Here is a 25,878-nt window from a genome sequence, read left to right as displayed (position 1 = left end):
CTTGAAAAAGATGGCTTTAGCCAGGCACAGTGGCTCATGCCTAAAATCCCGGCACTTTGGGAGGCTGACGCAGGCAGATCACTTGAGTCCAGGAATTTGAGATCCGCCTGGTCAATATGGTGAAAGCCAATCTCTACGAAAAATACAAAACTTAGCTGGGTATGGTGATGTACAACTGTAGTCCCAGCTACTTGGAGTCTGAGATGGGAGGATCGCTTGAGCCTAGGAGGTCGAGTGTGCAGTGAGCCATGACTGCACTGCTACACTCCAGCCTGGGTGACAGAGCAAGATCCTATCTTAAAAACAAACAAACAAACAACAACAACAACAACAACAAACAGCTGGCTTCATTGAGATATGCTTCATATACCATATGCAATACAATTCATCCATTTGAAGAGTATAATTCAATAGATTTTAGTACATTGGCAGGGTTGTGCAACCATCCCTCTTTATACTGTATCATATTATCTGTAAATAGAGGTAATTTACTTCCATTTTTCCAATTTGGATGCCTTTTCTTTCATTTTCTTGGCTAATTTCTAGCTAGAACCTCCAATACAACGTTGAATAGAAGTGGTGAGAGTAGATATTCTTGCTTTGTTCCTGATTTTAGTGGGAAAGGATCCAGTCGCTCACGATTAAATATTAATATGATGTGAGCTGTGGACTTTTCATAAATGCTTATTATCAGACTGAGAAAATTCTTTTATTCTTGTCTGTTGAACACTTTTATCTTGAATGAGATTGGACTATGTCAGATGTATTTTCTGCACTTATTGGTATAGAGGTTATTGATACAGAGGTTAATTCTTGGCTTTAGAATTTCCAATGGTAACTCTCCTAGCCCTGGGATAGAAAGTAACTCCTTGGACTATGGAAGAGAAGTCAGAGAGGAGAGGATGATGGCAGACGCTGTTGAGTTCCCTGGAGAAGAGCTCTCTGCCTGGCCCCCAGCAGAGCCTCAGGGAAGAGGGCAGCACTCCTGGGGAGGGCGAGGGGGGCGTGTAGAAAACCGAGAGTAAAGGGCACATGAGCCATATTCCCTGAGTGCCCTGGGAGATGACATGAAAAGAGAATGCCTCTCGCCACCACACCCAAGGTTTGGTATAGGGAGGACCACCCACAGGCCCTAGGAAGCTGGGATTGATGCAGCCCCCTGAATAGTTTCAACGGAGAAACCAAAGATTTTCACCCAGGGCAGAGAGGGGCACTGATGTGTCTTGGAGGATGGTAAGGCCGGAGAGACCTTGGGATGGGCATATATGGCATGCTCAGACCAAGGACAGGGACCAAATGGGACTGAAGATGCTTCTACAGAAGCCACCCTGGAGGGAAAGCCAGGCCCAGGACTAGCCGGGAGGAACACCAGGGTAGGACAGACAGAGCACCTCCCAGAACCCTGAAGCCTCTCCCTAAATCCCAAGCCTCCCAGATGTAAAGTCAACCCCAGGGGAAGGTGGAGAAGGAAAAAATCTTGAACTGGGCATTTAACTTGGAATTTCGAAGTTTTACCCTGAAATGGCAAAATTATTTTTTTCTGTCATCAACTTGAAAAAAAAATCTCAATTTAGTTAACAAAAAATAAAGAAACCTTCATTTATTTGCTGCAGACCTGAGGATGTGATTGAATCACTCAACAGACACTAATAAGTGGGCAGTGAGGAGCACGCGCTGGACTCAGTGTGCGGCTGAGGAAGGCGCTACTGCTGTCCTCGGGATCCACCGGTGCACAGGAGCCGGGAGAAACCTGGTCGGTGCTGAGAGGAGAGGGAGGCACGGGGGCGTGGTACTTGAGACTGGAGGGAGTGGCTGAGCCCAGAGCTCACTGGCCCCTCCCCATCCTCAGCCAGAGGAGCGAGGATGGACGGTTTCACTGGATGGTTTCTGGCTCCCTGGTGCTCATGATCTGGACTTCTCTGGACCAAACATTTCTTGGAAACCTCTTTGATGCCAGCCTAGCAGAGTGGGCATTGGGGATCAGACCTTGGAGGGCTTGAACCAGTGACTCATGAGGCATCCCAGGCATCAGAAGGGCCACGTCAGTGTCTGCACCATCCTGGCCCACGCTTGCTGATTGATGTCCACTTGGAGGTCCAAAGGCCAAACATCTGCAGTTGTCAGGGCTTCACATGCAGAGATGAGGCCCAGGGAACACTAGTCACCCTGTGTTCACCTCCTGGAAAAAGCAAACAACCCAGATTCAGAGGAGAAGGCAGGCAAAGAACAGAAACCAGAAAAATCACACCACGCCCCCCCTTCCTCCAAACCCTATGTTTTGCACTTTACAGTTTACAAAAACACTTTTGCACTTGAATGTTACGGAAGCCGTGCAAAGGAGGTAAGGGAGACCAGTGTGGCCATTTTACAGATGGCTCAGGGGGCACCGATGCCTGCAAGAGCACACAGGTAGCCGATGGCCCACGTGAAATTGGAACCCAAGGGGAAGGTCTCCCTAGTGTGAAGTTCTTTCCACCACAGAGAAGGGAAAGGGCAACACCAAGGGAGATGGTGATGCCCAGGAAACAGGAAGAGAAGTGTCACGGGGTCCAGGTGCTCTCACCACAGGGCCAAGGTCGTGCACTCCCAGACGCGGACTCCTGCAGAGGGTTTAGTTGACCTCTGCTGCCACCAAGCGGCCGTTCTGAGGGTATCAGCCTTTGGGTGAGGGATATATACATAATATATGTGTAAACAGGTCGAAACTACTTTCATAGAACACTAAGATGTTATCTGCATAGAATACTAAGATGTTTTCTGCTCTTTTCAATCTTATTTCTCACAAGTGTACAATGGAGTTTCCCAAAGGCTATATTGCAAGTGATAACCCATTGACTAAAAGCAAAAGGAGACAGGGGAACACAATTGCTCTCTGTTTAAGCCAGACTTAGCTGCAAAAAGGGAACACAATACAAGTCTTCTCGTTAGTTACATTGATTTAGAAAGAATCATTATTTTCATAGAATGTTATTTATGTTAAAATGTCATGGGTTTATTATTATACCTAAATGGATAAATATTTTTGAAATTCTGTTTGAATTTCCAGTAACTGTTGGTAAATATATAAGCAGACGTTCTTTGAGGCCCTTAATAATTTTCAGAAGTGAAAGGGGCTGCTGAATGGTAATGATTTTTTTTCTTCTTTTCATCGTTCCTAGTAAGGCAAATTGGCCAACCTTGAAGCCCCCCAACTCCAGGACACAGACACCAAAGCTGGTGCTTGGCTTGGAATTCTGTTTTGTTTTCATCCTTCTTAAAAATAGGATTCCACTTGTTTAAAGACTTTCCTGACCATGACACAGAAATTAATGCCTGGTACTAAGCTCTCTGAGGGCAGAGTCCCTACCATTGTCACCCAATGCCTGTAACAGCACTGGGAACAGACTACACGCTCTCTCTCTCTCTCTCTCTCTCTCTCTCTCACACACACACACACACACACACACACACATATTTGGTTAAATAGAAGCATAATGTGTTGATGGAGGAAAACTCACAAGCTGTTGGCCCCAACTATTCCACAAGATTGCCCTCTCCAGAAAAATCTAAGAGGAAGTAGATCCATTGCTGGCTGACGCCTCCCAGATCTGGCTACCACAAGAGGTTTGTTTGGGTTGGAGCTGAGTTTCTTCATTAAAGCCAAGTTTAATTCATTGCAGCCCAGGTGCTCCTGGGTGACAGTGAGGGTGTAGAAGATGTGCTGAGGCAGTGTCTGCCCAGCATGCAGGAGGGCAGGGAGGGGAGGGGCTGTTACTCAGAGCCAGGCTGAGGCTGGGCAGCGAGGCAGAGCCAGCCTGCAGCCTGAAAAACAAGTGCCCAGCAGGGAGCCCTAGCTCTACAAAAAGATGTGCTTTTATTTTAAGATATTATAAAAACAATATATGCTTGCTGTAAAAAAATTAAAACATTACAGTAATCATCATCATCAAATCACCATCATTATAGTGATATACAAAGAAATCACCACCATCAAAGTAGGAACTGAAAGCCTTCTCCCAATCCCACATCCCAGAAATAGCCACTATTAAATTTGGTGTGTACCCTTCAAGGGTTTTCAATGCCCATATAATTACCCATATATGATATGCATTTTAAAATGAAAATGAATAACATCATATATGTTATTCTGCCCCTCCATTTCTGCACTTAAAATGTCGCTGACCTATTTCCATGACAATATATGTAAGATCTACCTCATTCTTTTTAGTGGCTGTTTGTTTAACCCCCTCTTCTATTGACAGGCATTTGGAAAGTTTCTCAATTTTCATTATTACAAACAATTCTCAGTTAACATGGTCATGCTTGCATTTTTGCCCATTAATTTATGCTTCCTTTATTCTAAACCCTGCTCATTCTTGCTGCTATGCTGAATCTAAGGATTGGGAAGACTCAGCCCTGGCTCTGAAGATGGGCACAGGCCAGTGAGAAACAGAGGGTGCACACGCATGACTGTAGCACAGGGAGGGACACAGTGCCAGAGGGGTCATGTCGGTGGAAGGGCCATGGATGCTGCTAGTGGGGAGAGAGAGAGAATCAAGGAAGCCCTAACATCTAAAGGCTTAAAGCACCCGAGCTGGGTTGAAAACAGGGAGCATTCCTGTTCCTGGTGATGCTGGGGATAAGAGTGTCCTATAGGTTAAAGAAAAGCACAGAGGCAGGGAAGTCTGGAGGGTGCTGGGCAGACAAGCAGCTGGCCCAGCAGGCTTGTTGGATCACTTGGGAACTCTTTAAGCAACATTTAAACGCCCATTATATGCCTGGCACTGGATGGGATGGGGGAAATGATGGGAGCACAGGGAACCTGGACCAGAGCAATGGGAGGTGAGTCCAGAAGGGCAGTTCTGATGTGGTTGATGGGAGGCCTTCATTAGCAGTTTCAGACTCCATACTTATGTGTCCCAACAACTTTGTCCTTTTTTACACCACAAAATAGCCATCATCGTGGCTGCTGGTGATGTTCCCTGGGTTGGACAGCAGGGGAGTGTAGCCTCAGGAAGATTATCAAATGGGATTGGCAGTAAAGTCCTGAACTGGGGCTCAGGTATGTTGGAGCCTCAGTTTTTTCATCTGTAAACTGGATCAGCAATGCTTCTCTCTGCTTGCCTCCTCCTACAATCAAGAGGTGCCATGATGATTAATAGAAACTAGGAAAGGCTCAGACACCTGAAGAAGGTGGTTGCTGCATCTCAGCCTCATCAGGAGCACCCAGTAGAAGACCCTAGTTGGCCTTGTGGACGCGGCACCACTTCTAATCAAACTGTGCAAGCATACCTAGCACCAGGAAATGGTCCAGTTGAGGCAGACTTAAGAAACACATTCTAGGATGTGTTAGAGCAGAGACTTTCAGCCTACCCAGGGATGAACCAGGTGCCAGAAGCATCTCTTCACTCAGATCCTCCATGCCCGCCCAGGCCCAGTGATGCTGGAGCAGACAGGCAGGCTGGTCTCTCCCATCAATAGAGCCTCTCCACTGCACCAGAATGACGTGCCACTGAAGTCCCTCATGGCTGTCCCCAGCACCGAGGTCAGCATCTGCTCGGCAAATGTTTGATGACTGAACAAATGAATGAATGTCCCACTGCAGGAGGGTGGGCAGCTTGAACTGTAACCTGCAGAGATCCCCAGGGGACCCTGCAGTCCCAGGGGCTGTGAAGGAGAAAGATTGAGGAGGGCATGCTGAGGGTTTTATTTCAAGCAGGGAACCCTCCGCTCCAGTAACAGGTTTCACACCGAAGAGACAGAACACTTTCAACTCTTTTGCACCATAGCATTGCTTTAGTCTTAGGTCTAGTAAGGCAGAGATTTTTCTGAGTCATGGCCCAAATCACTCAAAGGCAGGGGGTGGTGGGGGAACAGGGTAGTGGAGAAACCAAGGAAGACCTTTTCAAGGGAAAGAAAAAAAGAACAAATTTGAGGACATTTCCTTCACTGGGATGTAAGCCAGGGATGGCAAATAGATTCATTTCGTATGGCAGTTCTGCGCAGCTGGTGGTGGCTGCCGGGGCACTGTGCTGAGAAAGACTCTGAGGCGCCACTCGGCTCATCAAGAAAGGGCTCTATGATTGACTAGGAATGCTTGTTGTGGGCACAGAATTGGGAGAGGCTGGAGGGACACAAGCCACATAACAGCAAAATAGCAATGGCCTCCCCATGCAGCTCTAGTAAGGAATAAAATTTAGAACAATGAAGTCACTCTGGAAACCAGACTGTGGATCAAGTATTTTGTTTTGTTTTGTTTTGTTCTCCATGTAAAAATAAGGCCCAGAGAGTGCCCACCCCAACCAAGCCCAGGGCCAGCCTGCCTGAAGCAACTCACCAACGTGTGCCACTGCTCAGGGTGGGAGAACCCCTAGAAGGTTTCTGTCCATCATCACCCTTTTCAACGGCTATGCCCTCCCTGCCGACCTGAGGCATCTGGGAAAAAAGAAGCCAGGCTGCCCCTGCTCAGTTTCTCGCCTCACCTGTGTGGAGGGGGGTTTCCCTCTGGGCCTGCAACATCCACAGAGGCCTGAACAGAGCGAGAGGAATGACAGTGGCCAGGAGCCTCTTGGAAGCCAGGCAGGGGCATCTGACAGAGAAACAATGTGAAGAAGTTTTTAATGCTTTTATTTTGAAACTTAAAGCCAACTCCACCTCTTCCATGAATTCACAGTGAGTTTACAATGGCCATGGGGGGAGGATCTATTTAACTCCAGTTTTGTTTTGTTCTGTTCGTTTTTTTGTTACCAGGTGCAAGTCCAAAGCTGAAATAGTTGGTGATCAGTTGACCAATAGTCAGTTGAATCCCTCCAAGGCAGGAGCTCCGCTGCCCCAGCTGGGGTGGGGATCAGAATGCTTGCAATTGTGAAGGAAGGAAGGGGTTCTGAGGACAGCCTGCTTGGCTGAAAGCCCACCTGGCGGAGAGTCTTTCTTTCTCTTCAGTAAATTCACACCATGGGTTCTGCAGACACTGTTAGCATTGACCTGTTAATGGGATGAGGCCCTGGGAAAAAGGAGGAGAGACAAGAACATCATCTAACAGGAGTCTTGAAATCTTGGATCTTGGGGTCAAACAATCCATTTGGAGACTGGGTTTGTGAAGCACCAAGAGGCAAAGTACGGAGTGGCAGAGGCTCTCAGGGTTACCGGGGCTATTTGTAAATGTTCAAAAAAGGTATCATAAGAGGACTATGTCTTCTTTCCTTGAAAATCAGTTTTCCTGAAACTGCAAGTAGGCTACTGAGATCTGGAGCATGCATGTCAGGACAGAGGGCAGACCAGCATTATTCCAGGAAGCTCTGGAGCTTGGTCTTGGACAGGTGGATGGCAGAGTTGGATTCATGAGCCACAGACAAGTTTGAGAACCAGCCACTGATGAGTGGGCGGGATGCCACTTCTACCACCAAAGGTCACTGATCTTCCCACATGGGACTTGGGGACGCTGGGGGAGATCTCTGTGCTTGGTTGCTGGAAGGCACCTGGCAGCTGCTGGGAGCTGGGTGATCTATCCCCTGCAGGCTCTTAGAAACAATTCTCAAGTCATCCCTGTCATCTGTACCCAGGAACTCTTGAGATGGTCCCCATCCCGCCACTTCTTAGGGACGGCTTGACTCCCTAGATCTCTAATATACGTCATCTCACTCTGTCCTGGGTCTAGACAATGAGGGAGGCATTCAAAGAGTGGGTGTGACTGCTATCTGAGCATGGCCTGCCCCAAATCTCAGAGCTACTTGGTAAATTAAAATCCAGTCTTGTTAACAGGCCTTGGTGTTTTGGGGTTAGAACAGGAAGTTGAATGCCATGGGCAAGACTTGTTTAAGATGAATCTGCAGACCGGTGGCTGGGAACCTCACTCTCCCACCAGGAGGCAACAAACTCCTCCTTGCCTTAGCAGTCCTCTCTGCTGAGGGAGACAGACGTCCATGCCCCTTGCAAGAAAGAGCGCTTTCAGAAAGAAAAGCTTCCAATTGCGTTGGTCACTGCTTGTGAAAGGCTAAATGCAGGACAATCATGATTGGGTTGCTAGAAAGTTCCTTCTTTGTACTGAAGCAGTTAATCACGAGGGTGGTCGCAGTGGCAGGTACGACAGGTTGGGCAGGCATCCGGCCACTCTAGGATCTGGGAGGTCTTGGCGTTAAAACCATCTTGTAGCTGAAGATTTCATGACATGGGAAAACGGTCCCAAACTACTGAATGGGAAAAGAGGGCTGTAAAACACTGTGTAGAGTAGGATCCCAATTTGAAAATACACAGAAGACAAATCTGGAAGAATAATAACAAGGTCTTGTGATGACAGGTCTTACTATTTTGTTCTTTCTGTTTATTTAAATTTTCTATTTTTTCTACAATAAAAATGCATGACTTTTATTATAGGATGTTTAAGAAATTACTTTTCTCTTAAAGAAAGAAAAGGGGGAAATGGCCAATATCCGAGCACAGCTTTAAGAAGAAGACAAACTCCTTCCCTGTCCTGGAGGCCACCCAAATGCTGTAACTCTTCACTCAAGATGTTGAATTATGCAAACTGTGTTGCTACCCTTTTCCTTTTATAAGAAAGGGCAAATAGCCAGAAAAGCAGTGAATGTTGCTGCTTTAGCAAAAAGTGGAGAGCATTTTATTTGAAGCCAGCTTCTGGGGCTTGTCCTGGGCTAACTACAGTCAGCCTGGTTGGTCAGGCCCCCTCCCTTTGTCCAGGTTCTGGCACCACCCGTGCACCCCAGCAGGGCTCTGCCATCCCGAGAACACCCCTGCCAGCTCACACGGGGAGGCAGCAGTGAGGTTTTATAGACAAAGATCATCCTTCCTAGGAGAATTTGTGCTAACCAAGACTCATGTCAAATGGCTTCTTAGTTGACTAGAAAGTTCAGTCCACACCCACTTTGTCTTCTGAGCTTTGCAGGTAGCCAGTGTGGGGCCAGACAATGAGGAAGAAAAAGCACAGGGAGGAAGAGGAGGCCTGAGGGAATATGGGGGTTGGTCATCCACCCATCCGACGACACTGCTGAGTGGTCCTTTGTGTGCCGGGCTCTGTGCCAGGCACCATTAGTGCAAACGTAGGGACAGCATGGCAGCCCCGCCTGGGGAGTGAGGGCGTCCTCTGGCATTTAGGATGCAGTGTGGGTGGGGGTGGGGGATGGTCTGCAGAAGGCGCGACTCACCCCAGCTGAGAAAGCAAGCCGGCAATCCGGGAGGAAGAGACTTCTACAGCCTGGATGACAAAGAGCTGGTGAAGCCAAGGACAAGTGGGAAAGGAGCGAGAAGAGGATGTCAGGCAGAGGGGACAGCCTGAGCAAAGACCTAGGGGCGAGAGAGAGGGCGGGACATTCAGAACAGTGGTGAAGGGTGAGGCCAGCAGAAGCAGGGTGAGGGCTTTATCTAGAGGGCAATGGGGAGCCAAGGAGGGCATGTGAGCACGGGAGTCAGATTTCTGTCTTTAGAAGAGTCCTCAGGCTACAGTGATCTTTCTGCAATGAGAAAGAAAAAGAGAGTATGGGAGGCAAAGAATGGTGGCAGAGACCTGTCCTCTAGGGCTCTGGGAGCCTGTGGGTGGCTCTCAAGTCAGGCCCTGCAGTTCAGTAGGGAGGTGGGGAGACGGTGCCCCCCTGCAGGTATCCTGGTTGCAGTCCTCACTTGTGAGCCTGGGTCATTGCGTCTGCACGGTGAAGGTAAAAGTGCTTCTCTGCAAGGGCTGTTGAAGCTACTGGATGGGAAAATGGAGAGGCGAACTGCCTGGAAACAGGTATACTCTGTGCCAGACTCGGTCCCTGGGGACCCAGCACACCACCAGTCACTGGTGGGCATTTCCCAACTGCTGTTTGATGACAAGAAGGGTGGCAGCTCTAGCCCCAGCTTACCACAGATAAGATATGTGATAAACCACAGGACATTTCAGAAGGCCACAACATTCTCATGACCAAAAAAAAAAAGAGTTTCAAGTTTCTGGGAGGTACAATTAGCTGGGATGGAAGCACACTGACCTGGCGCTCATGGACTTGTCACTGCGTGGTCCCCGCGGATAGCCTGCAGCGACAGCTCGTACCCAAGGAACATGGCCGCGCTCATGGGGAAGCCCCTCACCGCGTTCACAGTGATGCCTCTGAAAAACACCTTTGCACAGGGGCCCAGTTATTGCAGGGGACTGAGCCACACCTCTGCAGGGCCACTAAGGAGGGGCAGAGAACGGCTCACGGTGCTGCCTGCCCAGGCCCCGTCCCCAGCCACAGCCCAAAGGACCTGTGTAGGCAGAGACCACAAAGGGAAGTTCCAGTCATGCCCTGCCCTGACCCGTGTCATGCCTGATGGTGCTTTTCCTGCCAGACCCTGATACACATGCACTAAATACTATAGGTAAGCTGTTGGGCCAGGCAAACACCTACATATGCTTTTTAAATTGCCCTCTCTCCCCCTCCCTCTCTCTCTTCTTCTCTCATATGCATACACACACTGTCTCTCTCTCTCTCTCTCTCTCTCTCTCTCTCCTCCAGAATCTAGAAGCCCTAAGTAGAGCACCCAGCCATGCCCAATCACTGTAGCAGGGGCTTCACAGGACATCCCCAAAGTGGCAGAGAACGGAACTCGAACTGTGCTTAAGACTCTGCAGACGTGGAGTTGAGGCACAGCTTTGCCATTGAGGTTGAGGCACAGTTTGTCACTTGGGCCAATGGCAAACTCTCTGGAACTCATTTTTCCCGACTGTAAGAGGGGAGTAATGATAGAATCAACCTGATAAGAATGTTGGAGGGACTAAATGAGATGAGGCTTTTCAAGCACTTGCACGGTGCCTGGCATACAGTATAAGCATGTGTTAACTGCTGATTATCATCATCACCCTCCTTGTTCTTATTAATAGTCTATCACCTAATAGGGAATAGGACTCAACCTCCAGCACTAGGATGCGTGCTTGGGAAGAATGGCCCGTGCTGCTGAGCTGCTGAACTCTGCCTTTGCTGCTCCATGACACCTGCATTTGTCTTCCATCCCCAGGGAGTATTATGTGATGCTTCCCAAACATGGCCTATGATCTTCCTTTCCTCCCTCAATCTTTTTGCTTGGTGTTGGGTGTCAGCTCATAAATGTGATGTGATTCCAACTCTCAAGCAGTGATAACCTATTAGCAGAGATAAGGCCCATTTAGGAACAATAACAACATGACCCAGAAAATGAGAACAGATAAGAGCTTTGGCGAGAGGGACCGTGGGGAGGAGCTGGCCTTTTATACATCCTCTGGTAAGTAACGACCATCTAAAAGCAAGTTCTCACACAAATATAAATGACTTGAGAACTGTCAGGCACAGAGAGAAACCTACTCGGATTCCTGTATAATTTTCTAAGTTTAAGAAACAGAACTGGTCATTTTGTAAAAGTAGAAACCAACCCTTTGCGTTTCCCCAGTTTCCTCAGTCTCTGGGCACTGTGGTATCAGAGTTGGTGCAGGCCTCTGTCACTGGCTAGGATATCAGGTAACCTTCCTTCAGGAGAGGTGCCTGCACTTCGCAGCAGCCTCCAGGGTGCAACATGGCCCTAGGGACGGGGCTAATGGACAAGGATCCCTAGAGATGAACAAGTGGCTCAGCCAAGCCCTCGAGCTGTTCAAGCAGTGAGATCCTGGTAATATTAACACTCTTCTCTGATGTCTGACCTTTCTGGAATTCCACAGGCTCATCCAGAGTGACTGAATAACAGCCAGGAACTGGGTCAAACTCCGAGAGGAAAATTCCATGCCGGTGCCCACAGAGGTTGCCCTGTGGGTCTGGGCTTGGCTCTGCTCTGCAAGGTGGAGGCAGCCATGGCCCGGCTTGGAGTGTGAGCCTTCTGTCCCACAGCACCAGGCTCTGCAGGAGCTGTGGGTCACTTCAGACAAGCAGACAGCCCTCCCTCCAGCAGCTGTGGCCTGCTCTGCTGCGGAGCCCACAGAAGGCAAACAAAGTGCAGACCTGCCAGCTTTTACCTAGAGCTGTCAGAGCATATGACCTCCAGACCTAGTCCCCCTCACTCCCACCCTACAAAGCCTCAGTGGCTCCCTATGGGCTAGGGTCAGGTCCATACCGTTTCCTGGCTTGCAAGGACCCACATACTCTCCCTTGCACTTTCTCTGCGCGGCCTCTCACAGCTGACACCCTGGGCAGGTTAACGGCCTGTCATTCCTTTAAGGGGCCAGACTTTTTCCTCCACTGGGCCTCTTCTGGTACCCTCTGCCTGGAGTGCTTCCCAGGCCTGGCTTGCAGCCTGGCAGTGTTGCCATGGCCACCCCCAGGTGGATGATGGCCCCTCACCTTCTGTGCACTCAGTATCTCCCCACTGCAGCACTCCTCACACTGTTCTCCAAGTGTCCCTGACTCACCTGTCAGGAAGGACAGACAACAGGGGTGGGAGTGGGATTAGCAACCACAGTCAGGACAGTGAATGCAGGGCTGTGTGAGTGGTTTGCCTCTGAAACCCCAGCACCTGCGAGCGCTTAGCCCAGAGTAGACCTTCCATAAACACATTAAATGAATCAGTGAATGGATGGATGGATGAGTAAATGAATGAATGAATAAATGAACTTTTGGACGTGAAAAAGGAAGAGTCCTGGTGGCTGTAGTTCAGGGTTCCTGGAGCAAGAGGGAGGCTCCAGATTCCCCAGGGACAGCAACCCAGGGCAGCTGGCCCTGGTGCCTCCGGAAGCTGTCTACCTACAAATGCCCCCTCTGTCTGCCATTCAGCCTCATCTCACTGCCACAGCCCCTCCACAGCAGCTGCTTCCATGGAGCCAAGAATACCAAGGTGCTTCACCAGCCTCGTTATTTCAGATGGCAACTCTCCAAGTCAGAGCTATGGTCCATGTAGCCCAAGACAACCCTAACAGTGGGCAGAGAATCGCTCCAAAACTACCAGATTTTTCTTCTGTTTCTACTTGGAGATGCCTCGACAAGTCCATGGACTTTTGATTTTCCCCACCACGAAGGCTACACCACTGATCATCCCTAAGTGGGTTACAAAGAGCTACTCAAATTGGTCGCCATCATCATTATTAATGCCTTTCTAATTCTTTCCTGTCACAAACTTCTTCTTCCATAGGAAGGTGAGAACAGATTGGATGATGATGGACTTGGGGCCTTGCACTCTGCCTCTGCAAGCCACGGTCAAGAATGCTTGGGGAGGGGTGCTCATATTGCCAGAGCCCAAGCCAGCCGGGAACTGGAGCCATCCCTGGGGCACCGGGGAATCCTCTCTACCTCCTCCTCCTGCCGCTGCCAGAAAACTGCCTTTGAGACAACCTGATTGTTCTAGATGGTGTCGTTTTTGTTTATGTTACTGTTTATGTCCATAAGTAAACAGTCACATATACAAGCATACATAGATAGGTACATACACATATATTCTTATATACACTGTAAATGTTTTTGAAATGTATCACAAGAAACTTTATGGTAATTGCCTTTGAGTGAGGACAGGGACCACAGGCAGGGCATCGACACAGTATATCCTCAGGTAGTTTTGGAAGCTTCCTATGTTCAGACATTACCAATTTTTGACCAATTGATACAAATTTTAAACAATTAACCTTGAACCATCTGATCACGCAGTGGTTACTCAAGCTGAGTATTGTTATCTTGACTTAAAACCTGTCTCTGAACCAACAGTGAGGACCAAATGCTATCAAAATTAAGAAACCAATCATCTGAACTTAGCTGACTTCCAGGACTTCATTTTTTAAAGAGCACAGTAATTTTTGCATGAAATAATATCAGCAATATATTTTGCCTCTACAGACTTTTTATAAATTATGACACATTAATATTTGGGGAAGTAGACAAAAACATCTCAGATAAAAATGAATCATCCATTTGAAACACTTTTATATCCTTCTGTACTCATTGGCTGAATCACAAACTGTACCTCTGCTAAAAAACAAAAAAAAAAGAAGAAGAAGAAAAAAAGATACAAAAGATAATTGAGGCCGCACCAGGGCTGGGCTTCACCCTTCTGTCAGAGCAGCTCTTGTTAAAAATTTTAAAAAGGAATTTAAAATAATGAGAATAGTAAAGCTCTGAGTTTATCCATCCTTAAAACATAAAGATAGAATTCAAGTTCCCTCCTTATCACATCTTCTTATACTAACCAGGGTCCAGCCTTTCCTCACACACTATGATATCCTGCTCTTCATTCCCAGGGCACCACTAGGGTCTTGCTTAATGGGCAGTGACCAAAGGTGGATGCAACATTTCAGCTGTAATCTGGTCAGGGCAGAAGCCTCCACCTCCTTTATTCTACCCACTATACTTCTATTAATGCAACCTTGGGACAGGTCTCACTGTTGGCTCACTGCACATTAGCTGATCAGAGCATGGGCTTTTTCTCTTTAGTTTACTGCTCTGTCCCCAGCTCCTAGAACTGTGCCTACCACTTACTAGTTGGTCTAAAAATAAGCATTTGAAAACTAAAACACTTAGGCATTTTTCCTTAGGAGCCTTCATCAAATCAGATTGCCCCATCCTTTACACAGATGATTGATCCATGATTGAATACTAAGGGCTGGACTTTACAGTGACTTCTGGTAGGTCTGTCCTTTAGATGTGGCCCTTTGATCTAGCTTTTGGATCTTGTCCCTCTCATGTGGCATGTTAGTTATTTACCACAACACTGGGTCATCCCAACTCTGCGTCTTTCCCAAGTTGGGGGAGAGAGTAAAACAGGACCTTGGAAAATTTGCTGTAAGAGGCAGAGGAGAGGCAGGTATAGAAATAGCTGTCACCCGTGGTGGTGTTTGAGAAGCGCCTTGAGAGAGGTACAGGAGAAGCAAGCCAAGGACATGGATCCTGGGGAGGCTGGTGGACTGCACTGGGCCTGGAAGGATGGGTAGACTCCTCTGGCAGGGCCTGGGGTGGGGCAGCCATGTGAGAAAAGACCCAGAGCTCTGGGCTAACGCTGGTGCTAATAAAATCAATACTGATCATACTAATGCAAATGAGAAAGGGTTAACTCTTCCCTATGGGTTACATATTGAATGGAGTGCTTTTTGTATTAACCCACAAATGCCCCACCCTTCATGGAAGGGATGATCATTCTAGAAGAAACTGAGGCCCTGAGACATGAAGCTGCTTGCTTGGATCCTGCCAGCTCACAGTAGCTACATCTGACTTTGAACCCACATCTGCTGACTCTAAGAGCCACACCAAGAAAGCAAGGAGCCCGTGCAAGAAAGAGCCAGCAGGATGGTTTCTCCGGAGGGTGATGAATCTGTTTATAACCTTGGACACTGGACATGGAAGTCTGGTCTATCCTGGGGCAGCACCTTTTCAGGTGGTAGGAAGGGGTGTGTGTTAGGTTAAGCTCTTGAGCTGTAGGAAGAACGGAGGAGACACAGCCAAGGGAAATGGGTCGGAGGCTGCCTCCTCAGCCGAGATCAGAGGTCTGGGGTCAGGGCTTAGGTGGGAGAGCAGAAGACAGTTCACAGGGCCTGGAGCTGGTGAGATGAGCTGACTGAGGACAGGAAGGAGGCAAGGCGGCTCTGGCAATTCCCACCAGGAGGAGGGGTGGGGAAGGCACTGAGCCATGAGTGAGGAAGGACTGCCCAACCTATCTTGATGAGAAGGCAAACTGTGGTACAGACGGACGTAGACCAGGCCTAGGCGCCACCATGGACCAGCTGTGTGGCTGCAAGCAGATTACCAGCCCTCTCTGAACCTCTGTCAGGTAGGTCACATATCTACCTCCTCCACTGGCCATGTGAAAAGACCACCTAGGTAAAGTGCTTGACAAAGCACCCGCTTGTGGCACCTGACACATAATCACCGGCAGCTGCCTGATCTCCTGATTCCCTTCTCTGTAGTCCCACATCCCCCTAAATGTGTGAATCACCTTCCAGGAACTGACACTGACCCCGCAGGCCTGCTGTGGGCTTACTTTAAGACCTTCCTTCTGGTAACTCTGGGAGATACAATCCAGGACACCTTTATATTTGTTTAAATAAACCCCATCAGCTTGGAGTCGACTTTTCACAACATCCATAGGAGTCGCTGTCCCCCAAGAAATTGCTCCTGCAAAGAGAAAGAAACAGGTGTCAGGGGCTGGCTCCTTAGGATCTGGAGGGGCCTGGCTCCTTGCGGATTTCTACCATTTAGAGATTCATTAAACCGGGAGAAGGGACAGAGCTCAGGAGTAGAACCCGCAAAGTTTGTTTCTGATTCTCGCTTGCCACTTGCTGTGAGACTTGGCAAAAGTTTCCTCCCTTCTCTAAGCCTCGGGCTTCTCGTCTATAAAATGGGGTGGCAGTACCTATCGTTGTGAGGCTGTTTTGAGGGCCAAATGAATTAATGAACGTGAAGCACTGAGCACAGTGCCAGTCCACAGCCAGTGCTCGAGACGTGGCTGTCTTTATTAGCAGTTTTTATTGGAGAAAGAGTAACAGGCTCCACAGGTACTTGGCAGCACCTTCCCGGGGCACCAGAAGAGAGCCCAGGGTGAGGCATGAGGCTGAAGGTTTGCAGCTCGCTGAGGGCAGGATTTACTCTGAACCCAGAGAAGCTAAACAAACACATGCAGACAGGCTGCTCACCAAGGAAGGGCCAGCCTGGGGGTTGCAAAAACACAGCAGGGACAGCTTTTTGAAAAATCTCTTTTCTTTTTCAAGTATGTGGAATAGAAGCCTTGGGATCACGTGCCACCAGGTCATCCTCATGGGATATGCTCAGGTAAGGAATTCTAGGAAAACAATGCCAGGTTATTATATAAACACAGAAATTCATATATTCCTAGATGAGGAGAGAAAAACAAATTGATGTTAAAGTCCAGGGCAACTGGTTTGCATGGTTTTGTAATTGCTGTCCAGTAGCTCCCAAAGGAGACCTTAGACTGCCCTTGGCCCTTGGCCTATCCTGGCCTCTGGTCCCCTCAGCCTCCTGCCCTTGGTCCTCCAAGAGCCTCTCTAAACCTGTGCCTTCTGCCTGGACAATGGGACCACTTCCCCAGGTACTGCCCTGGTGCACTCCCTTGTCCCTCTGCCCATGGGAAAGGGCATCACAAAACGGGATTTGCCTGCCAGGCCATTCACACCTGCTCTCTGCAGAAGTGAGAGCAGATGGGGCCTTGCAGTCTTCTCTGCCAGTCGGTACTGACTGAGCTCTTACTAGTAGCTGGGCATGAGCACAGGCACCTGGAGGCCAGAAGGTAAAACTGTAGTTAGGTGGCAAAGACATCAGCTTCATTATGTGTTCGCTATGAGCTGACAGCATGGCAAATTGTGATGATGAGGAGGAGAAAGAGAGGCAGGAGGAGGAGGAGGGGGGGGGGAAGAGAAGGAGGAGGAGGGGGTAGAGAAGGAGAAGGAGAGGGAGGAGGAGGAGAGGGAGGAGGAGGAGGATTCATGATTTTCTTCTTTCTGTTAGATCTTTCCCATCACATCAAACATGCCATGATGCCAGCCTTCTTAAAAAGCATCCTCTCTTGACTTCCATAACCCTCTGGCTATGGCTCTGTTTCTCTGTTCCTCATTACAGCATAGCAGAACCCTCAGAAGAGTTGTGTATACTTGGGTGCACCAATATCCTTCATCCCATTCTTTCTCGAGCCCACTCCATCAGGTTTTTACACCCTTCTCTCCATCAAGTGGCCCTTACCAAAATCCCCAGTGGCCTCCACATTGTTAAATTCAGGAGGTGTGAGTAGCAGGTACAAAGGCCTTGTGGTCGGGGAAGGGCCAGGCATGGTCAAGTTGCAGCAGAGACGAGTGTGACTGGAGAAAGTGAGGAAGGGGAGAGGAGTAGAAGTGAGGTGGGTGGGGAACAGGGAGCTAGATCACTGAGAGCCTGGAAAACCATTGCAAGGATGTCAACTTTTACCTTAAATGAAAGAGGGATGTGGTGCAGGATTCTGAGCAGGGAGGTTAAGCAGCCAGGCCATGGTCACAAAATGATGAAGTGTGGATTTGAACTTAAATCTTTCTGGCTGCAGAGTCCCTGCTATACTGTCAGCACCAGCTGTGTGACCTGGGATTGGCTACTTAACATTTCTGGACCTGAGTTTTCTCATCTGTGAAATGGGGAGACTGATTCCTGCCTTGTAGAACTAATGGCATCCTTACATCACAAAGGTTGCATTTAATAAACTGAACCATGATAATGGATTTCCTTTCCAAAGCTTAGCAATGCCTGACACAGAGTATGTGTTCAAAATATATCCATTGCCTGAAAGTCAAATGGGTTCAAATGGGAACTGCCATTCTCATAGCTGCATAGGAAAAGGGATGAGGCTGAGGTGGGAGAGGACCAGGGACACAGTAGGTACCTAACAAATAATTATTGGGTGAGTACCTAAATGTGTCCTGCCCTCCCTCTGGGCTGAGAAGGGCATGGCAGTTCCCCAGCTGTCCCACTGCCATGGCCTGCACAGGGGTACGGCTCCAGCTGCTGCTGCTCTTACCTGCCATGCCGCCCGCCAGCCACACGGCACAGGGGCTGGGGCCTGTGCAGGCCTCAGGTGTGATCCATTCACTCAGGAACACGTAGGGGATGAAGTAGAGGCAATAGCCTGGGACATCCCTCAGCAGCATGGCACTGGCCCCCCGGTACAGCCCTGCCAGGCCCTCATTCCTCACAATGGTTGTAATGCAGTGCACGGGTCCCTGGTATGCTGGCTGCTCCACAGGAGCCACTGCCTTGGACTTCAAACCGAGGTTGGCTACAAAGACAGGGGAGAGAAGGTGGCAAGTGACCCAGGGCGTAAGAGACTGGACATTCCCTGACACTGGAGCCAGCCCAGCCCTTTGACAGTTCCCTCTCATGTAGCCCATCAACTTTTACCAAATCTGACCTTGGCAGCTCAAACCAGGATACTGAGGTCCCAACAAGAGCCCCTGCCAATATACACAGCCAGACTGGGGATAATCTCAGCCACATGATAGAACACCAGTTACTTTAGGTCAATACCACTACTTCTTTCGAAGCAGATGTGACTTCAGAATGTCTAGAATCAATTATGACAAGCCACACTAAGCTCTTTTTTGAAGCTAGAAAATCCAACATGCTGTGTGTGTGTGTGTGTGTGTGTGTGTGTGTGTGCGCGCGCACGTGCATGCGTGTGTGTGTGTGTATGTGTGTATGTGTCTGTGTACACACTTATGCACTGTGTGGCAGGGCAAAATGTATATGAGATTTGGAGCCAGACTGTCCTGGCTGCAAATCCTAGCTCTACTGCTTATTGAAAATAATTTATAAATTATACATAAAATTTAAAATCTATAATTTTATAAAAATATCTACAAAGAACTCAAACAAATTTACAAGAAAAAACAAACAATCTCATCAAAAAGTAGGCTAAGGATATGAACAGACACTTCTCAAAAGAAGACATTTATGCAGCCAACAGACACATGAAAAAATGCTCATCATCACTCGCCATCAGAGAAACGCAAATCAAAACCACAGTGAGATACCATCTCACACCAGTTAGAATGGCGATCATTAAAAAGTCAGGAAACAACAGGTGCTGGAGAGGATGTGGAGGAATAGGAACTTTTACACTGTTGGTGGGATTGTAAACTAGTTCAACCGTTGTGGAAGACAGTGTGGCGATTCCTCAAGGATCTAGAACTAGAAATACCATTTGGCCCAGCCATCCCATTACTGGGTATATACCCAAAGGATTATAAATCATGCTGCTATAAAGACACATGCACACGTATGTTTACTGCGGCACTAGTCACAATAGCAAAGACTTGGAACAAATCCAAATGTCCATCAGTGATAGACTGACTGGATTAAGAAAATGTGGCACATATACACCATGGAATACTATGCAGCCATAAAAAAGGATGAGTTCATGTCCTTTGTAGGGACACAGATGAAGCTGGAAACCATCATTCTCAGCAAACTATCGCAAGGGCAAAAAACCAAACATTGCATGTTCTCACTCACAGGTGGGAATTGAACAATGAGAACACTTGGATACAGGAAGGGGAACATCACACACCAGGGCCTGTCATGGTATGGGGAGAGGGGGGAGGGATAGCATTAGGAGATATACCTAATGTAAATGATGAGTTAATGAGTGCAGCACACCAACATGGCACATGTATACACATGTAACAAACCTGCACGTTGTGCACATGTACCCTAGAACTTAAAGTATCATAAAAAAAAGAAAATAAAAGTTAAGCACAATAAAAAAAGAAAATAATTTATAAATTATATATAAAATTTAAAATCTATAATTTAATATTTATAATTTTATAAAAATAAAATCAAAATTTTTTTTAAAATTATTTGGAAATAATTTGAAATTTACCTTGGCAAGTCAGCATTTTCAGCCCATTTCCTTACGTTAAAAGAGGGAGAGGTTGTCATGAGTGCACATAAAGTAATACATGTACAGTGTCCAGCATGGTGATTTGAACATTGTAGGGGCCTAATGAGCTATCAACTGAGACCAAAGTTGCTGACATGAATTGGTGGCAGGACCCACAGGTTGGAGAGCTGGGTATATTCTCAGTGACTTACTCCAGCCCTGGCCAGGCTATGCCCTAAACAGTTGTAGGGCAGAACTGGGGCTCTTGGCCCCCAAAGTCCTGGGACCCAGGGCTGCTATCTTCTTGTCTAACCTCAGTAGTCTATGCTGGCAGCTCAGGGGTTGTCTCCAGGTTCTTCTAGGCGTGCACATAGCCAGCAGAGACTCTGCCTCTCTCTCATTTGCTACCCATCTCCTGCTCCGATGCTTGTCTTCTCTGCTATGGATCCTTCTCTGCTATGAGGCTTTGATTCATGACCAGACAGACCTTCCAGACCCAGTGCAGATAAAGTAGGCTCTTGTTCTTAACTTTCCCTTCTCCAGGAAATAACATAATGTGACATGACCAGGAAAGAAATAGAATAAAGTTTGTGACCACAAGCCTATTTTGCCACCTGAGTTTAATTCTCTGTGCAGTGTTTCAGTTTGGTTTTACACATGCTGGTAAACAGGCAGACAGCTTTCATCATATAGGTCAATGTCCAAGTCCCCCAAACAGTCCATCTTTACCAGCAGAAATGTTAGGAGCATTCAGCTTCATGACTCCACAGTCTGGAGACTGGAGAATAAAGTGCAATCTGTACTTTAACTCATCCCAGAAGCAGGTGAGGTTGAGGGGGAGGCTTCTGTGTGCCTGGGAAGTGTGCTTGAACAAACCCATGCTGTATTTTCCATCTGCGAGTGGGGAAGGGAGTGAATCCCTGCCATAACCATTAGGTCAACTTCAGTGTGGGCAGGAGACGGAGCCAACTTCTTCCACAGTGGATCCCATAGGAGGTGAGCCGGGATGGTAGCCACCGTTGGGGGCACAAGGCCCCTCTGAGCAAGATCAGACATGATGGCCTTTGAAAGCCCACTGAGAGATCACTAGGCATGCCTTCCTCTTCCAAATCCACGGTGCTACTGCCTGGTTCATCTGAGGAAATTTTGCCATTAGACAGAATAGATGTCATTGTCCCAACGTATAAACTTTGCCTGAACTGCTTTCGTCTCCAGGTAACACTGACTTGACCCAGAAGTCAAGGTTTTCATGAAGCAACTATGGGTAAATAGTGGCTTTCAGGAGTTACTGATTGAAGGAGAGGATCTTGATAACAATCTGCTTGTTTGAAAGTACAGATGTTGGGAAAACACTCATCAAACCTCCAACTGGCCTTGTCAACAAAATTCCTGTACTCTTTTCCTTTTCTCTGCAGAGTAAGCAATAAGGAAATTCTCTCTCATTCTCCCAGGTTTGCCACATAACCAATCTAGCTTTTATTGCTTTGGAATTACCCATTTATGGCTGTTAGTGCGGTATAATTATCACGGTGACTCCCATCACCAGGATACTGACACAACTCCAAACTGACCCAAGTTTATACTGTGAAGCTCTTGGAATTCTTTCTAGCGCCTTCATTCCCAATTTTTTTTGAAAAAACTTTTTATTTGGAAATAATTCCAAATTTGCAAAAGAAGAATAAAAAGCAAAACAGTATAAAGAATGCCCATACATACCATTTACCCAGATTTATCCATTGCCAACCTTTTTGCTCATTTGCTTATTTTTTGTGAGTTCTCTCTCCCACTCTCTTCACTTCCCTCCCTTCTCACTCGTGTGCATTCAATTCAACTGAATCAATGTAATTGTCCCAGTGTCTAAACTTTGCCTGAGCCCCATTCATTTCCAGGTAACAGTGACCTGACCAGGAGTCAAGGTTTTCATGAATCAGCTATGGGTATGATGTGGCTTTCAGGAATCATTGATTGAAAGAGGGGATTCTGATAACAACGTGTTTGCGTGGAGGTACAGATGTTGGAAAAACACCTATCAAACCTTGAACTGACTTTGGCAACAAGACCCAAACCTATCCTTTTTCTTCTTTTCTTCCCAAGGTAAGCAATAGGGAGTGTGTGTGTGTGTGTGTGTGTGTGTGTGTGTATGTGTGTACATATAGATATATTTTTACACATTCATACATAACTATTTTCTAAACTATTTCTGGGTGAGTTACATACTTGATGGGTCTTTATCCCTAAATATGTTGAAACATATTTCCTAAGAATGGAGATATTGTCTTACATAACTATAGCACAATTATCAGTTTCATATAGCTACATTGACAGTACTTTAATCTACCATCTATAATCAAATTGTCATTTAATCTTCATGGTGCTCTTTATAGCATTTTCCCCTCCAGGACAGGATGCAGTGCTTCAATCTGGAACATTTCCATAGCCTTTCTTTGTTTCTTGTGACACTGACATTTTTTAAGAGTACATGACCCCTCTGCTTGTTAATAGAGCTTTCCTGATTTGGAGTTTGTCTGACATTTCCTTACTACATTGTGGCCATGCATTCTTGGCTGGACCTCCTCCCTATTCTTAAGTCTCATTCTCAAAAGCCCCTGTTCTCCTCCTCTGGCCTCTTATTCTTGTTTTTATCAGTTTGGTTTTTTTTTTTTTTTTTGAGGTATACTTTTTATTCAATAAAAGGTAAAGCTCTTAAGTGCACGATTGATAAGTTTTTACAATTGCATTCACCTATGTCATCACACTCTACAGTGGAAGTGACTTCTTATATTTGAAATAAACTGTTTTGTTTACAGTCCAGTTAGGGAGAGCAGTGATTCCACAGGCTACCTATCCTCCCCTGATTTTCAAGATAAAAGAACTCTGTGATATCATGAGGTGTCATTCATTGAGAAGCAACCTTGCTCTGGGGCACTGGTTATAACTTACAAGTCTATCAGCACTGGCACTACCAATAGTGGTATGCATGATTCATATTGGGTCCACAGAGCAGAATGTCATCAAAGGTAGTTATTATAATTCTATGCATAGATATACCTGAGATAAAAATGCATCACACCACCACCATTTGTGAGGCCCAAAGTCAGACAAACCTAACATGATGATGCACTTATCACTTATACTGATTTTCAATTCAACGGCAAGAGTAGGAGCCATAGAAAAGTATGACCAGTGTAAGATAGCCCTGCTGCTAAACAGGGAATAAACAGAAGAGCCTTCTTCTGGAAAACAGCAGAAATCTCCACCAGTGGCCCATGTGGTGCTAAGTGCTGTCTGGCTTGTGGGGGTGGCAGAGTCAGGGGGATGCCAGGACACTTGGCAGACAGCCTCAGGAAAACACTGAATCAGAGTTCTTGGTACTCTGATACCATGGGACCAATTTTAGTTTGTGAAAACCCAATTTTGATGACTCTTAAAAGCTGATTTGGAAAGTTACTGGAAAGCCAATCTTGGAAATATGCACAACTGAGATCTGTGAACTTGCATGTCCTTTGTCCAAGGAATCTGAGGAAGACTACGAGGTGCCGGATCAGGACACAGCTTATAGGGAACTGCCAACTCCCAGTCCATTGTTCCTAAACCTTCAGGGCGTACACGTATATGTGAAAGGATTGGCATTAGGTATATTTCCTTCTCAAGTGAAGTGTACTTAATTTCTCTAATTAGAATTTTTTATTCTGTAATGAGGATAAAAACATTAATCAAATTTTGATCTTTTTAAAATCATGAGTGCTTTGCATTTGAGACCAACCTTTGCTGCCTCTCTAGATCAAGGGATACTACGTTTTATTAGGATAGATATGGATTATGTACCTCAAAAACTGCTGCCTCTCTAGATCAAGGGCATACTACCTTTTATTAGGATAGATATGGATTATGTACCTCAAAAACTCAGGATGCCTGTGATTTCCTTCATTTTCCCAACTTCAATTAGGGCCATCTCAGGCCCCCTGCACCTATGTAACCAAGACTAGCAAGATGTTCAAAGTCAATGAAAATAGCAACCCGCTGCCCTAGGACGTGGAGGAGGGCCCAGGCCTCCTGCCTTGTCCAACTCAGACCCAGCCAGCACACCTAAACCTACAGGCCATGGCTATCTGGCTCTGCAGGTCTCTGTGAAGTGCTAGTGCCTCACTGCTGGCCTCCTGTTTAGCCTGGGAGGTCCCTTAGAAGATAGATGCTTCTACAGGGAGTTTTATTTTGGGGGGTGCGGGTTGTAGGTCCAGGTTTCGCCAATCCTAACAGGTACCAACGCAACCATCTCTTAGGGCACATCCAACTTCAGAAGGGCTGAGCTGGGCTGGACACAGACTGGGGACACCAGATCTACCACTGTTGCCCCTCTTCCAGAACCCAGGGACCCAGCCACAGAAAGCCACTGTGCCTTCCTCAGACACAAACACAAAGATGTTCCATTTATTTTCCTTTCTCAGTCAATGCGATTCAATGTCTTCAATGGGCCATGACCTTGGAAACAGTAAGGCCAGCAGAAACACAATGGCTGACCACTGAGGGGAGCAGGGCCGGCCCTCAGGAGCACAAAGGCCTGGCCACTCTCTGGAAGAGAAAGTGCTCCCTGCCTCCTCTGCTGTGTGGGTATGTGGGTGGTGGGACGGGAACACAATGCAATTTCTCAACAGGCCACTTTCTACAGAAAATCCTTGACAAATCAGCCATCCACAAATGAGGACCTGTGGGTCACTAGTCAGGGATGTGCGGGTTTTCACAAGGGTTCTATGTCCAGTAAGGCTCAGCCAGTGGGAGTCATTTCAAGGCACCCCAGAATCCGTGAGCATTATGCATTGACAGAATTCCTACAATGTCTCACACATACATATGTGCCCATTTTTCTCATATGTGTAGGAGCTATCACAGGTAACACAATAACATTTTACTTAAACATACTAGTCATCCATAGCAGCTTCTTGACATATTTGTTTTCTTAGTCCACTAACACTTAAAAGTACAGCTGCTGTTTGATGGGTTGGACCACATTTTCCATATTAACAAGGCGCTCTTAGAAAAAGGGGCCCGCAGCCCATGTCGGAGGCTGTGCCCCCTAGTATGGCTTGCCTCTGTTGCTACTGTTTTCTGAGCATGTTATTTTGCCCTTAGTGTGGCGGTGAGTTTCCTGTTGACAGGAATCATACACTGTGGCCCGAGTCCCATAAATATCTCAGCATCTACTCCATGGACAATGGAGCACCTGACTTAGGCAGGTCTCAGCACTCCCAAGACTCACACCCTTGGCATTCATCAAAAGGCTGGCCCTGACTGATCCTTGGGTCAGAGGCTTTAGATATTAAAGGAAATTCCAAAATCAGGGTCCCACCTACAGCACTGCTTAGATGTGATGGAAGCATCCAGTAACGTGGCTGTACATCCTCCAGCAGACAGGCTGGCTGTAACATCCTCAGTTTGGGTTTGAGCTTGAGCAGGCTGGTGGACCCCTCAGATCACTTCCCAGGATATTACCAGCTGGGAAGCTCCTACCTAGTTCCTGTTGCTAAGAGTCCAGCAGTTTCCTCATGACCTGAGAGGCCCAAGATAGGCAGATGCTTTCATAGAAAGAGCCCTGGATTTGCATTCCTGTTCAGTTGCTATTTAATGTACAACCCCATGCAG

General features: G+C 47.2%; 1 protein-coding gene across 2 annotated transcripts in view; it reads right to left on the bottom strand.

Moving 5' to 3' along the window:
* Positions 1 to 1,574: 1,574 nt before the first annotated feature.
* Positions 1,575 to 25,878, bottom strand: part of SLC25A48 (solute carrier family 25 member 48) — a 54,866-nt gene continuing 30,562 nt past the window's right edge. Inside the window, exons 5-9 of one of the 2 annotated variants that reach the window (XR_003119899.1) lie at positions 18,379 to 18,636; positions 15,865 to 15,998; positions 9,957 to 10,086; positions 9,138 to 9,276; positions 6,590 to 6,982 (exon numbers count right to left, since the gene is read on the bottom strand). Coding sequence is in view for 1 of the 2 variants with exons in the window: in XM_025388578.1 (XP_025244363.1) it covers positions 9,964 to 10,086; positions 15,865 to 15,998; positions 18,379 to 18,636 (515 nt within the window). In the remaining variant the exon portion in view is untranslated. Of the gene's footprint in view, positions 2,180 to 6,589; positions 6,983 to 9,137; positions 9,277 to 9,956; positions 10,087 to 15,864; positions 15,999 to 18,378; positions 18,637 to 25,878 lie in introns of those variants that run through there. The other variant, XM_025388578.1, reaches the window with a different exon arrangement.

This window comes from Theropithecus gelada, chromosome 6 (assembly GCF_003255815.1).
Source record: "Theropithecus gelada isolate Dixy chromosome 6, Tgel_1.0, whole genome shotgun sequence".
NCBI lineage: Eukaryota > Metazoa > Chordata > Mammalia > Primates > Cercopithecidae > Theropithecus > Theropithecus gelada.
This window is presented reverse-complemented; position numbering and strand designations above follow the sequence as displayed.